General features: G+C 40.3%; 1 protein-coding gene across 1 annotated transcript in view; it reads right to left on the reverse strand.

Annotated features, from left to right (window-relative positions):
* TRPM3 (transient receptor potential cation channel subfamily M member 3) overlaps window positions 1-15,339 on the reverse strand; it is an 89,167-nt gene that overhangs the window by 43,432 nt on the left and 30,396 nt on the right. The window contains exon 9 of the mRNA XM_023752353.1: window positions 11,322-11,496. Coding sequence (XP_023608121.1) covers window positions 11,322-11,496 — 175 coding nt within the window. The remainder of the gene's footprint in view (window positions 1-11,321; window positions 11,497-15,339) is intronic.

The following is a 15,339-nucleotide window of genomic DNA, read 5'->3' on the forward strand; positions in this document are numbered from 1 at the left end:
GAAGAATCTGCTAGGCCTACTCCCATTCTAAGAGTTTAAGAAATCCCTTTGTAATACCGTGAGATGATTTTTTATGACAGATTATTATTCTTTCACAAGCCACACTCCTCTTTGGAACACGAAGATTATATATAGAACATCTGGACCTTTAGTGCCAATAGGTTTATTTTGGGGATCCTGTTTTTATTTACAAGATGGTTAAATCAGTGAGATAGGATCAAATTTTGAAATACTCATTTTTCCTGCCTATCTTTCAACCAAGTATTGGCTTTGTACCTGCTTAGGGGGGATGGGTGTTCAAAAAAGAAATAAGTGGAATTATAATAAAAATAAAGTTGATTTTCTGGCAGCATCTGCATTTGTGGTCTGAGAGCCACACTCATGCCTATACCAGCGTGGTTTCCTTATGCACTCACTCAACAAAAGACATAATCTTCTCTTTTGATCTTTTTTATTTGAATCAGTAGAATAAAAAAATGAATGCACAAAGCAGTGTCATCTTATGTATTTGGATAAAATGTCAAGTAGGAAATTGATTCCATCCTGGACCTCTGGTTTCACACATTCCTCAACTGAAGTAGGGGGAAGGAGTGGATGCAATCGCATGACTGGATGGTGTAGATGAGGGGTCAGTGAACTACAGCCCATGGGCCAAATCTGGCACACTTCAAAGGATTCTTGGCTTAAGTATACTGGGATTTGGGGATCCATTTCATGTTTACTTTATCCACTGAGAGAATCACTTAGGAAGTTCATTGACTTCAGGCATGTGGCTTTCATTTTTCATAGCGAACGAAGAGCTCCAGTCTTCCCGATCTATCTTCAAATTGCAGCTTTTCATTCATTCCTATGATTAGTTTGGCTGCTCTTCTCCAGCTCAATGTATTCATATCTTCCTTGAGAAATAGTGATCAGTATTATTCTTGGTGTCCCAGGCACAGTACACAATACGGCTTTGCAATAGGTAAAGATAGCCCCTTCTGTTTTATTTTTAATGCTATGTTAGATGTTTTCTAACAGCATTTTGGGTTGAGTTACACACCATGATGGTGTCTCCAGTATTCAGTCTATAGCAGTGATGGCGAACTTTTTGAGCTCAGCGTGTCAGCATTTTGAAAAACCCTAACTTAACTTTGGTGCCGTGTCACATATAGAATTTTTTTGATATTTGCAACCATAGTAAAACAAAGATTTATATTTTAAGATTTATATTTTTGATATTTATTTTATATACTTAAATGCCATCTAACAAAGAAAAATCAACCAAAAAATGAGTTCGCGTGTCACCTCTGACACGCATGTCATAGGTTCGCCATCACTGGTCTATAGTGATTATTTCTTACCTGTACTTGATTGTATCTAGCTAGAGTATGGAGTATTCTTGTTTTTTAGTGACTAATTTCATCTTAAACACGCTCATTGTAAACATTCTCTGCTACTTTTCTGCTGACACACACGAAGCCTCTCTGAAGTCCCTCGCTGTTGGCTTAGTATTCAGGATTGCCATAAACTTTAGTTTCTTCTCTAAATCTTGTAAACTCCCATTTTTATGTTTAAAAATATTTTTATTGATTTCAGAGAGGAAGAGACAGATAGAAACATCAATGATGAGAGAGAATCTTTGATTGGCTGCCTCCTGCACACCCCCCACTGGAGATCGAGCCCGCAACCCAGGCATGTGTCCTGACTGGGAATTGAACCGTGACTCCTGGTTCATAGGTCAATGCTCAACCACTGAGCCATGCTGGTTGGGTCAGACTTCCATTTTTAGATCATTTTTCACATGTTGAAGAGCACAAGTTTCAACATAGTTTTTAAGGAAGCCATACTGATTTGCCTTTATGGAGGGGCACACAATTTTTATCCCCTTCCCCCAACTCCGTGATAAGTTATTTCCTCATAGAGACAAAATAGTTCCAACAACTAGATGGGAAGTAACTTTTCTCTCCCAAGTACAGCTTTTTGGGAAGTGGTTTGGTGCTCTTTTGAAAAGGTTTCGAGAATTTCAAATATGTCCCATCTGCTTATGCCTTCCTTTTCATAGGGTTACGTAGGACTTACTTGGGGTGTTTGTGCTAGAGTAGAAAAAGCATAGGCTTTGGAGTCATGAAAACCAAAGATGTACCCCAAATACTCTGCTAATGGCAGAGTTACAATGCAGGCTGAAAAGGGTCAATTGGACCAAGCACTAAATTTAATTATAGGCAATATATTAGCAAGTTTAGACAAGGTTAAAGAAAAATTGAATACCCCAAGTTGATAATAAGAGCTCATTCTTGTGAAAGGTGTTTCTCTAGTATCACAGACCACTGCTAATTTCAAAAGGAGAGCCTCCTCTGAGATAGAGAATTCCCCCGCCATCTGGGGAAGTTCCTCTTTAGAATCTGGTTGCTCTGCATCACTACACAAAGTCTAGAGTTCCATCCTTTTAAGGCACCAGAACAATCTGTCCCCAGTACGATCTTGAGCAAAGGTCACTAGACTGCCTGTGAGACCTAGGTACCTAGATACCATTAGCCTCATCTGGCCTCTTAGACTACTAGGGTTCCAGTCTTTAGCTGCCTCAGAACTCTGGAAAAGTTATTCCCACCAGACTTCCTTTACCTGTCATCCTCTATTCCTGCAATGCAAGGCCCTCTGGTCAACTATCCTCCCCTATGCTACTGTCCTCAAATGACACTGGGCTTTCTGACCACTGAATTTTCCCATCACTCCTCCCTTTCCTCCCTTGCTCCAGAGCCTTCTGGAACACCCTTGGCACTGAACACAACTCTACTGCTGTCTCTTATGTTTATAAGCCCACTAGAGGCCTGGTGCACAAAATTTCGTGCACTGGAGGGGGGGGTCCCTGAGCCCAGCCTGCGCCCTCCTGCAGTCTGGGACCCATCACTCCTTACTGCCCGCCTGCAGCAAAGGTGGAAGAGGCTCCCGCCATTGCCATTGTGCTCGCCAGCCATGAGCCCAGCTTCTGGCTGAGCAGCACTCCCCCTGTGGGAGCGCACTGACCACCAGGGGGCAGCTCCTGCATTCATTGAGTGTCTGCCCCTTGGTGGTCAGTGTGCATCATAGTGACAGGTCGTTTCGCCATTTGGTCAATTTGCAATTAGGGTTTTATTATATAGGATATTTTCTTGCCTTAAACAAAACCCATTTTGCAGGAAGACACCACCTTCTTGTAACACTGTCAAATGGAAATTGTACATTCTTGTACATCCACCACTGTCATTCCCATAAGCAATGTCTGCATTTTCATTGATACTCTTCCTCTTCCAAATCACTGTTTTACACTCTTGTGCAAAGAGCCCTTTCTTTGAGTTTCAGGTCTTCCTGACCAGAGTCTTCTTTTTCACACCTCCTGTCATTTTTACAAACACTTCAATATTTGTATTGACAAACACAGAAGAACCTAGCTTCAAGACACTTCAAGACCTCAATTCCAGCATATCCTAGAATCCATTCTCATGGCCATCTCTAGACATTGTTTGAATAGTTCCACCTTTTAATTCTGAATGGCAATTTACTATTCTCTGACCACATCATCTTATCATCATTACTCTTAGGATTCTTAGTTCTCAATTTACTTGGTGCTCAGGCTAGACCTTTGATCACTTTTTTTCCTCCTAGGTACTTACTAACATTATACCTTTATTTTTAATTTTTATTGTTTTTGTTAATCCTCACTCAAGGATAGTTTTCCATTGTTTTTGTTGTTGTTGTTTTTTAGAGAGAGTAGAAGGGAGATGGAGAGAGAGCGAGAAAGAGAGAGAAACATAGATGTGACACATCAATTGGTTGCCTGCCACACGACCAGGGCAGGGAATTGAATCTGCAACCAAGGTATGTGCCCTTGACCAGAATTGAATCCGGCTCTATCCACTGAGCCAAACTGGTCAGGGCTATACTTTTATTTTCTTCTCCTGCCATCTTAGATCTCAAAAGGCATAACTTTAAGAACACTTGCAAGCATCTTCAGAAAGGCTAGTCCTCTTTCTTTCTGCCATAATGACACTGCAAAGCTTCAATCTTAGATTAATCCAATTATTTGTTTTTCTTGATCTGGACTGCTGAGTCTTGACTGAGAAAATAGAAAACTGAGCTATGCAAATCGGTGGCCCTAGAGTTCCCAGAGTGGTGATTACAAAACATTAGAGTAGTTCCCCTTATCCAAGGTTTCGCTTTGAGGTTTTAGTTACCAGTGGTCAACTGCAGTCAAAATAATTAAATGAAAAATTCTAGAAGTAAACAAGTTTTAAATTGTGCGCTATTCTGAGTAGCGTGATAAAATCTCACACCATCCTACTTGGTCCCACCCAGGATGTGAATTATTTCCTTGTCCAGTGTATCCATGCAGTATACTCCCCTCTCATTAGCCACTTAGTAGCCCTCTCAATGATCACAGTGCTTGTGTTCAAGTAACCCTTATAGCACCCTAACTTTACTATGTCACAATCCCTACGTAATTCATCTCACTTCATCTCATCATGTAGGCACTGTATCATCTCGTATCACAAGAAGGGTGAGTACAGTACAATAAGACATTTTGAGAGAGAATGTGAGAGAGAGAGAGAGAGAGAGAGAGAGAGAATGAGAGAGACCATTCACAGAACTTTTATTATAGTATAATTCTTCAATTTTATTATTAGTTGTTATTAATCTCTTACTGTTCCTTATTTATAAATTAAACTTTATCTTAGGTATGTATGTATAGGAAAAAACAGTATATATAAGGATTCAGTAGTATTTGTGGTTTTAGGCATTCACTGGAGGACTTGGAAAGTATCCCTCAGGGATAATGAGGAACTACTGTACTCTTCTTCTCAAAGCCCCCCTTCATTGATACCTCCCATACACATACAATACTTCTCTCTCTCTTCCCTAGTAAATGCTTCACCTTGATACTCATCTACTCTTGAAATCACTGTAATTGTCTTTTGCACTCACCACTGAAATGATTATTCTCTAGCCAAAATTACCAGCGACACCCTGAAGGTCTCATTGAATGAACACTTCTAAACATTCACCCAATTAAACTCTTATCTTGCATTTGATACTACTGATTCCTCCATTCTTAGCATTCTACCCTGGACTTCTCTTTACTCTCTACCTGTCTCCCCTGGCAAGCTTACTCTCTTCCATAGCTTTGACAGATAGTTATGTTCTTGATCTCCAAATCTCTAGGTCTAGTCTAGCTCTTTCTAGTTAGCTCCAGAGTTTGATATATAAAATAACCTTCTTCATGGTTTTCTGGGAATTCCCATGGGAATCTCAAACTCAATCCAATCCCAACTGATCAACTCCCCTCCTCCCCATCCTTCTTCTTCCCAGGTTCTCTACATCAGTAAATGATATCATCTTTTAGACCAAGCATGTCAAACTCGCGGTCTGTGGGCCGCATGCAGCCCACAATGAATATTTTTGTGCTCCAGCCAATATAACGGTATGTAAGAAACGTTTTAATAAAAATTTTGTAACTTAATTTTTAAAATATTTGTTATACATAATTATTAATAACGAACTACAACGTTTGCTACTGACTGATAACTATAATCATGTTGCATTCATTTCCCTTATGTGCCTTACATGCAGGCACACCATTTCTCTCCACTAATACTAGCAGCGGATATTTTAGCAGCTGATTGCCACGTCATTAGTCTTGGACTGACTTGTTTGGTGTGCACAATAGGAAATATTTCGCTTTAGGAGAACAAGAAAAATAGGTTTATTTGCATTATGCTTATTAATTTGTGCAGTTATTCAGTGTCTGGTAAGTTAATGTTCAAGAAAAAATATTAACTTTTATTAAAATGTTCTATTATTTTATGTTAACAATGACTCATTTTATTTCAGCCCTTTGTGTTCAGCATGTCTCTATCGAAATAAACCTACGTTTCTATGAAAATTGAAGCTTTTGTTTTGTTTTTTTTGCATAAACTTAAACCTTGTTTATTTGGCCTGCGTTAGCCTTTGAGTTTGACACGCTGGTTTTAGACTAAGCCAGAAACCTTGGAGTGACCTTCAATTCCTTTATCTTAAATCCTCATCCACTTCCATCTCCTCCATCTTCACCATCTGACTTTTGTCCAGGTGCTTCTGATTTTACCTTCCTGAAGTCTCTTCTCCACCCCAAATGCTATTGCATTAGCTAATGTCCTCTCACCTCCCATCTCAACTCCTTTTATGGACCCTTTACAGTTTTGCTGATAGCGCTCACTAAATCATATACCAGATCATGGCATTATCCAAGCATGGAGTGTGAGTCTTCCAAGATCTATACTCCTGTCTCTCTCTTCAGACCCATCTGTCCTGCTTCCTGCCTCCTGCCCTTCATCTTACAGCCAGCCATATTAAGTTACCTGCCGTGCCTGGAACTTTCCATGCTCGCTCTCAGTGTGGAATGCCGTTCTTCTCCCTCTCACTCCTCTGCTCCTTTCTGCCTAGCAAACATCTGCTCATATTTCAGGGCTCAGCCCAACCTTCTCATTCTTTGCCAGGTTATATCTATTGGGCTCCTACTCTCACCCCAGAAGAACTGACTACTTTCTTGTTTGGGCTCCATCTCCACATAATCCTGTCAACATCAGTTTCTCTCCTGGACGGTAAGCTCCTTGAAGACAGTTTATCTGTCACGTGCATCCCTATACCTCAGTGTCCAGCTCATTAATAGAAAAATATCTAGTGAATGAAGAATGGACCAATGAAAAATGAAGGCCAAGCTGGGAGCAAAGGCTCAGTGAACATTATGATAGTGGAACAAATGTTGATCACACTGCATACGGAATCACCACAAGGGCTTGTCTGCCGATAGTGCTGCTGTTTGTAAACCCACTAAGCCTCAATGTGCACTGTAAACAAGTCAGGTGGGTATTCCCGAGAATGTAAGCTGACTTTCAGGGACAGAAGATGGGGGTGGTGGCTCATATTGGCTGGCTTCCCTAGCAATTTGTGTAAACAAAACCCAGCAAAACAATTCCCCCTCTCCCAAAAGTTGGCACTGTCTCAAGTGTTTCTTCTCCAAAATACTTTGTTTGGCCAGGCAACACTCCCCGTGCAATAGCTGTTGGGCATTAGTGTGCGCTGCATCCTTTAGAGGTCAGTCCTGAATACCAAACAGATGCAGAGCCCGAGTCCCCAGAACTGGAGTCTAACAATTGAAATGCATAACAATATCCATCTTCTCTGTTCACACTGCTCTAAGTTTCACCATAAGCAGGCACATTTTAGAGACTGGCCTTGAGTTATTCTAATTTCCATACCTGAAGAGAGGAACAAATAATTTGAGGCAGAAAAGTAATGCAGGAGAGGGTTTTAGCTTTCCATGCTCACTCATACTCTTTGTTTCCTGATAAAAACAGCACTTCAAATCAAGTCAACATCACAGAGACAACAGGGGTATAAAATAGTGAGGATTTTTTTAATAGAAAAATTTTGTACTAAGTAGAGCAAAACCAAACCAAAACAACAAAAGAACCCCCTCTTATTCCAGATTACCTATTAATTTCAGATGGAAAAGCCCTAGGCAGTAAGAGAAAATAAAATTGACCCACGCGTTAAGTAGATTGGCTAATTTAGGGCGAGTGGAAACAGCCAAATAATATTAAGTTGTCATGGTAGAAAGTAGTGCTTTCGTATTACTACCCAAACTTGTAAAAACACTCAGAGAAGCAGAAAGAAGGACTAAATTTAGAGCCTGGTTTAATGCATTCAAGAGCATGACTCATTTCCCCCCTGTCCTGGTACGGCCTAGGGAATCTGTGTGTACGACAGGCAACACAAGGATGCCTTGTAAATAAAGAGTCTTTTCATTCATTCAGAGGTGGGAGGAATCTGCCAACAAAGGTGAACTTCCAGGTACCTCACACACCCAAACAGAACCAGATTTCTCAGCTGGCGAGAGGCCCACTAGCTTTGCCCTGGCCTTGGCATGAATATGCTGGAAATTGATTTTGCTGCGCCTCTTCTCTAAGTGGCTTTTACCTCACTTGGGCTCCAGTGGGATCCTGACCAGCTCTCAGAAGCCATGCAACATGGGTCACCTTAATGAGATGCCCAAAAGAATGTCATCATTTGGTAGCGAAGCATTTAGCAACCGGCAGCCTAAGTCACCTCATGGTGGCCCCTAGGCTGGGTCTTAGGGAGTTAGCCTTTTACATAACAAACACCTGGGGTGATTTTGAGCTATTCGGAAAAAACAAAGTGAAAACAAACAGACTAACAACAGCAAGTTCTGTTCCCATCAGTTCATCAGGGTGTTGGTCAAAGTGTCCAGACAGAGCCGCCCATTGCTGTCCCTTCCCCAGTTTCACCATCTGCTGCTTCCAACCACGTATTTGCACTCACTTCTGCTCCCACCACCAAAGCAAATATTTTAGCCTCTACAGATTATGGAGACTAAAGCCAGACTATCATTTGTGTTAGCTCAACCTGGTTTAGAGGTAAAAGCACCCATGTTATTTTCTGAGTTTACAGTGACTCCATTCTTTATTATTTTTCTTTTAGTCTGTAAATACATCTGGAAAGTAACCTTATAAGTCTTATTCTAGCTTTTTTGGCTTTACTAGATAGTCTCTGGGTTTAGGGAAAACTACAAAAAGGTAATGTACATAGAAAATCTGTTGTTCAGTATCATTGCTCCCAGAAGTGAGGGCATCAAAGCTGTTCTCCCTTCTGAGGTGTAAGACGGAGGTTAGCGACCCAATCCTAGGGCCCCATTATATAGCCATATATATTCATCCCAATGAAGAAAGATTATTTCCCCAAACATGAAATGGGTTCAGCAAGTTTGCAGTTAAAAGCAAAAAGTTAGATATAGAGCGCGTGCATTATGTTAGAAATGAGTCGCTCTGAGGTGTGTGTGAATGAGCAGCACTTGGAGAGGCCCACACAGGGCACAAGGCAGCATGGAATTGGTAGGCCCTGGGCAGGGCTGTGGGTCAGGTGGATATGAGATCCGATCAGCCTGAACACATGCTTCACAAACCAACCTAGACACGGCACAGAAAAGAGGCAGGACACTACAGGCCAGCATACATGATGTGTACCTTTCTCAAATAGCTTGGTACTTGGGTCTCCCAGGCAGTTCTGAATGACCGGGTGGGGTAGTCACCCAATCCCCCTTGGGCCCACCCAGTGCCATAGCATGAAAATCAAATAATTTAGAGGACAGGGATAGCCAATGACCTTGGCCAAATGTGATGACAGATTTGGCGGAATCTTTCTATACCCATTTGAGAAAGGACAAATACTCTTTAGCACTCTAGATAGAAAACTGGCTGATTTAGCTTAGAACAGTGGCTTCGAACAGTTCCTTCAGAACATCAAGAAGGAAGTGGCTAGGGGAAGCGTGTCATGAAGGTTGCATCCAAGGCTGGGTCGGTTACATAGTGGGATCTGGGGTAGAAATTTATCCTCACACACATAGAGCACCACAGATCTAATTAACAATGTGGGAAATCTATTTTCATACTTCACTCAGACGGAACACCTCTCTTCTGTATCCGGGGTGGTTTTCAAGTTCTAAACTACAATCAGCCCTTCTTTTAAAATAACAAGAATAAATCCTCTTATTCAGCCAGATGGAGGTGTCTGTTGCACTAGGCTGGGTTCATAGTACAACATCAATAAATGGCCACTTGTAGAGGGACAGACAGAATCCCATTCATAAAACACACCTGTACCTCCCTTTCTCTCCCATCCCCAAATGTTACCTTGTCAAAATACCCGGGGGGCTGAGTCTCATTTTAGGGAACAAAGGAAAATGAGAAAAGGCAAAATAATGTAAGTGGAAAAGCAATTTCTTGCGGGGGAAATAGTACATTTGGTCTCTGAGGAGAAGGATCATTGGTGGGCTTTTGAAGTATTGTTTTGCCTCGAGGGACCATTTGAAAGGAAGATTCCAAAAGAGTTTTCTCTGGAAAGCTGTCTTGGTGAAGGCTGCACATTGTCAACCAAAGATATTTCAGCTAGGAGACCGAGTCAAAATTCTTCCTCAGTGAGTTGGCTGAGTCTTATGAAATGAGTATTTGTTCCAATTAGCCTTCTTGCCTCAGAAAACTCATTCTGAGAGGGAAAGGGTATTCGTTCAAAATCCACCAAGGAAGGGAAAATGACGTGGAGGTATGTTCTGTCTCCTGTGGACACATGCTCTTCCCCGGCCTGCAGGATTCACACTCTTTGGTGCTTTGTCCTTATTTTCCTGGTCTCAGTCCTACTTGGGACTGGCGGGGGTGGAAGAGGGATGCTGACTGGAGTCTGCTCTTGCTCTTAATAAGCTCTACTACCTGGTTATGTAACCCTAATCCATGTCCACAGTCCAGGGCTCAAATGGCTGGCCTGTCAGCAAAAAAATGTCTGAAAAATGTTAATTCAACAGTGTTGGAGGGATGTTATTTCTAGAGCTAAAGTCCTCAGGGGAAATGAGAAATAGTTGCTCCTGGGGTTCGACTCCTCCACACGGAAAGATTTTTCTTTCCTGATGCTTTCCTCTCAAACAACTTCCCAATGCCTGGTGCGCCCTGACATTTGGTCCAAAAAAAATTCTGGAACAGACTCCTAGGATACAACTATCTTCACACTCTATACAAGGAGAGTGTTTATTATTGAGAATCAGCACCTATTAGGGCTTGAAACATCAGGGGCCTGGCTGCTGCTGCTGCTCGCTCCCCACACTAAATCACTTCATGATATAGATACTATTTTATGTTTAGCCTTTAGAGCAAGCAACTCAATTTATAACCTAAGGCATTTTCCATACTTCCAGGCAATGAATACTAGCTTCTGTTGAGTCTCAAAAGTACATAATTTAAGACAGTGGGGAAAGGAGCTGGAGAATAGTTTCCAGTGCAAGGAAAACACCATGCAGATGTTGGCCCTCACTCTTGAATTCTGATGGTGAAATTGAGAATTGTTTATTTGTTCTAAAGTCAAACCCAAGGAATTTATTTTTTACAGGCTGGGGTAGGGGTGGGGAGTAGTGATGTAATTATATTACTAATACTGAAATAGTCAACACATGGCCCTAGGATTTTAAATTCCCAAAGAATTTCAATCTTGTTAAATGGTTTATTTCTTGATCAAATTTGGCATAGCAGATGTTGATTCGTGTCACAGAAAGGACATACCTGAAGAAACACCCGAGGATTACTTTACTAAAATTGTATATTCAGCTTCTGTAATTGTTTTTTTTCCCTCCAAGGTAGCAAGCTAGGAATTGGTCCTCTATCTTGAGCCATTTATTGAGAACAAACAAATGAACTTGGAAAAGACATGACCCGATTGAAGTTAAATACCTGACTTTGGTGTATGAGAATCATAAACTTGCTTACGGTCTATCTGGTCCGCAAACACCTCCCCATAAATCATCCAATAGGGCATGTAGAAGATGTTCTTGGCCAACTTCCATGATGGCTCCTCATTGGGAAAGAGAATGGCTTGCCTGGCAACCCCAAAACTCATCAGCACCACCAGCATAATGATGACAAAGTACATCATGTCTATCATCTGGAAGGGTGGGGAAGCAGAGGGAGAAACAAAAGAAAACTCATATGATTGAATGTTCCAATGACACTGACCTTGATGGGAACCTTTGAAGGAGGTTCACTTTCGATAATGCTGATAAGGGATGTTTAGATAGGGAGCTGTGCCCAGGTAAAAGGACACTTGGTTTATTGAAACCAATGTCCATGGAATGTTATAAATAACTCAAAAGATCATTAAAAACAAACAAATCCTCAAATATATGCCCAATGGAACCCCTTCATTTTCCATTGTTGTCTATGGGACCTAGTCAAAACCAGACTTAGGAGTCAAGTAGCATAGAAACTTGGGTATCTATATGAATTTAGTACTAACTTTTTCTCTGCTCTCATGGGAGGCAAATGTCCTTCTTGGTTTCTTCCTTATTAGCAAAATTGGAATTGGGACAGCTGAACTATTTGAAGAATTATTGTAATGTTGTAAATTCTCTAAGTTCTGAAAAGCTAATGAAGAGGTGGAAGCTCATGAAAATAATCATTTGTAAACAAAGCTAGGCCAACAAATATCCATCATATTCCATCTTCTCCTTGTAGCCCCACCTCACTGCGTGGTATTCTACAATAAACCTGTCTTACAGAAGAACCACTCTTCCTGTACTTCTCTTGCAGGATATGCTATCAGTTAGGAAGAGTGTTTTCATAGGCATTAGAATCAGGTAGCCCATTCCTGTGCCTGCTGTTGAAAGGTTGGATTTTCATCTTGACATGTTCATAAAATCCTCTTTTGACTGCTTTCAAGTACAATGTTATCGCTTGTTTCTCTTTCTTCTTTTGTTTGTTTTTATGACACATGCAATTTGGGATCTGTTTCTTATATGCCAAATGACTTTCCTATTATCACCAAACATAGATGAGAATGTAATAACTATTATTTTACCTGGTCAGAACCCACTGCCTTCTTCTTTTAGAAACAGTTCCCACCCATTTGGGCCAGGCTTGGTTAAACATGGTACCACACCCTCTGGCAACAGCAGTCATAGGAGGGAAGCATGTGACACAAGAATCCAACCAGAATCCTTTCTTTGGATATTTTTCAGCTGAAGCTGGGAAAGAGGCACTGCCTTTATCTCTCTGTAATGATGTTAATCCAGAGTGTCTGAGTTAAGTGCCCCACTACTGATCAAAGTGAATGAAGCAGATACTTGAGAGAGAGAGAGCGAGAGCGAGAGCGAGAGCGAGAGAGAGAGAGAGAGAGAGAGACTGACTGACTCAGTCCTAACCCTGGTTGAGAGCCTGACTGCAGTAGCCCTTAAGGCCAGTTCCATCACATCATGGCAAGCTATAAATCTATCTATCCCTCCTGGGCGTACGCCAGTTGGAGATAAGTTTCTATCCTTGCATCAAACCATCTAATACAAAAGACTATTTTTTCTTGGATATCAAACTTCCTCAAAGGATGCCCACCCATGAAGATAATTGATGGTAACCTTATCAAGGATAATAAAGGCTTTAAATTAGTTTAAAATTTTTATTTTAAAAAAGTGCATTCCATGGTGCCTGTTATTGGAATTACAACATTACAGCCTTCCTGTTTGCATTAGGACACTGGGGGCTCAATATATTTTATGGGGGCTCAATATGTTTTATGTCAATTTATCAACTTTCAAGGCAACTTCAAAAGCCATCTCTCAAGTATTATGTGACTTTGAAACTAAATAAGAGAGTCTCTCAAAAGGTGACATTAATTCTTATTTGTTCACTGTCCTTAAAATATATATGCTAGTCAATTAGTTATTCCTTTCACAACTTAGAGGCCTCAGAACTCTCTTAAAATGAGCAAGCCAGCTGTGTTGAAACAGTTTTATAGGAAACAAGGGTCTGCTTCTCATCTTTGCTCTTTTTTTATTTTGTAAAATTCTTTCATTATTTATTTACAAGAAGTTCTACCAATGAAGAAACACTAATGGGTTTTTCATGTTATATTTATTTAGATTGACTAAGAGGGGTGGGAAGAGGAAGGTGTGTACTCATGAGATTTAGGAGCTAGTCTGATCCAAGAAAACTCAGCCAGCAAATATAGCAACTGTTCTAACTTCTCAGGACTGTTTTCATTCAGATTGATTGTGATATTTACCCAAAGGATCAAAATAACCAGAGAGCAGAGACATTCTTCCCAAACACTCAATTGCATATATTTCAAAGAAGTCTTAGCTTCCATTCAAATACCAAAATCTAACAGAGCGGAGTGCAGAAATAGAACATTATGGGTGAGAACGGGGGCTGGCTACTTATGTTTTAAAGCTAATTTGTCCAGTTGGTTCAGTATTAAGAGACCTGATTCTTATAAATATTCTTTGATTGTGTTTTATAGAGAAGAGTATATACTCCAGTGGCTAAGCACGGGTTCTCAGGTGTCAGACTACCTGAGTTTTTTCATCTTGGCTTTGCTAGTAAAAACAGCGAGGTGGTCTTACTTAATCTTGTGTGTGTTCTTTTTGTTTTGTTTTCATTTTCAAGATGGTGATAACAACAATAATAATGCATATTGTTTTTGTAAGGATTACATGAGATAATATGTGAAATGCTTCATGTGGGTAGTTTTCAGTAAATGTTAATGTATTATTATTATTAGAATTGGAAGAAGGTCAGTCTGTGGAGTCAGGTAGACAGAAGTTGGAATCCTGCTTTTGTCCCTTGCCCAATTTCAATTTATTCCACTATTTAATTCATGGTGATGAAATAGGTTATAATGATGATGACCTATCTGACATGGAGTTTGGCACATAGTAAATGAAAGCTATTATTGCTGTTGTTTTTATTCTTATATTTCATTATATAAGTAAGCTTAGCACTAGGCTTGGAGAATCCCACTGAGAAGTGGGATCCTGGATCTAAAGATCAGTGGGAATCATACTTGATCAGTATTGTATTCAGGTACCTTAACAGCTGTGTCTCTCCCTAGACCACAGGGCACAGTTACTTGGCAGCTCAGCACTGAATAGAAACTCTCTAATGCTGAGGGACTTTCAGTATAATCACATCTGGGCATATTTTGTTAACCTCCCTGCCTGGCAGTCCATCTGGCTCCCTGATAAATTCTATAGGCACATTTTACCTACCTTCTGGATCAGTGACTCAATTATTAAACCAATTATCCTAAAAACCCCGTAGAGAACAAAGCCCCCAAATATACTCATTTTCTACTTATTCTTGACTGATAAATGAAATCATTCATAAGTTAGAAGGTAGAGAAAATGCACTACGTTTTTCTTGCTTATTCCATAGTAAGGTTTAATTCTAATAAAAAAGGGATAATTATGCCATCATTAAAATGATAGACGTGGATTTTAAAATAATCTTGCCGCTTTAGTTTGACTTTAGTTATTTCAAATATTTAAATGCCACTCAACCTTTTTAAAGTAATGTATTTGGTTGGTTTGGGTCTTTTCAGATTTTACTTATTGAAATAAAATAAGGTAACAATTAATTAGAATAAAGCAACCAATCAGATTATGTAATCACCCAATGTAGTGTTTCTCAACAGGGGGTATTTTGCCCCCCTACCCCACCCCCCCACCCTCAGAACATATGGCAATATCTAGAGACATTTTTAGTGTGTGTGTGTGTGTGTGTATGTGTGTGTGTGTATGTGTGTACATACTACTGGCATCAGTGGGTAGAAGATGCTGCTAAACATCCTATAATGCACAGGACAGCCTCCCAGAACAATGAATAGTCCAAAATATCAATAGTGTCAAGATTGAGAAAATTTGGCCTAATTTTATAGCTGTTACAGTCCTTCACTTTCATTGGGCCCATTTAAGAAACCATTTGACAATCTTATTGGAAGCTTCTCTCTGCTCAGAAA

The sequence above is a fragment of the Myotis lucifugus genome, unplaced genomic scaffold (genome assembly GCF_000147115.1).
Source record: "Myotis lucifugus unplaced genomic scaffold, Myoluc2.0 scaffold_31, whole genome shotgun sequence".
Taxonomy (NCBI): domain Eukaryota; kingdom Metazoa; phylum Chordata; class Mammalia; order Chiroptera; family Vespertilionidae; genus Myotis; species Myotis lucifugus.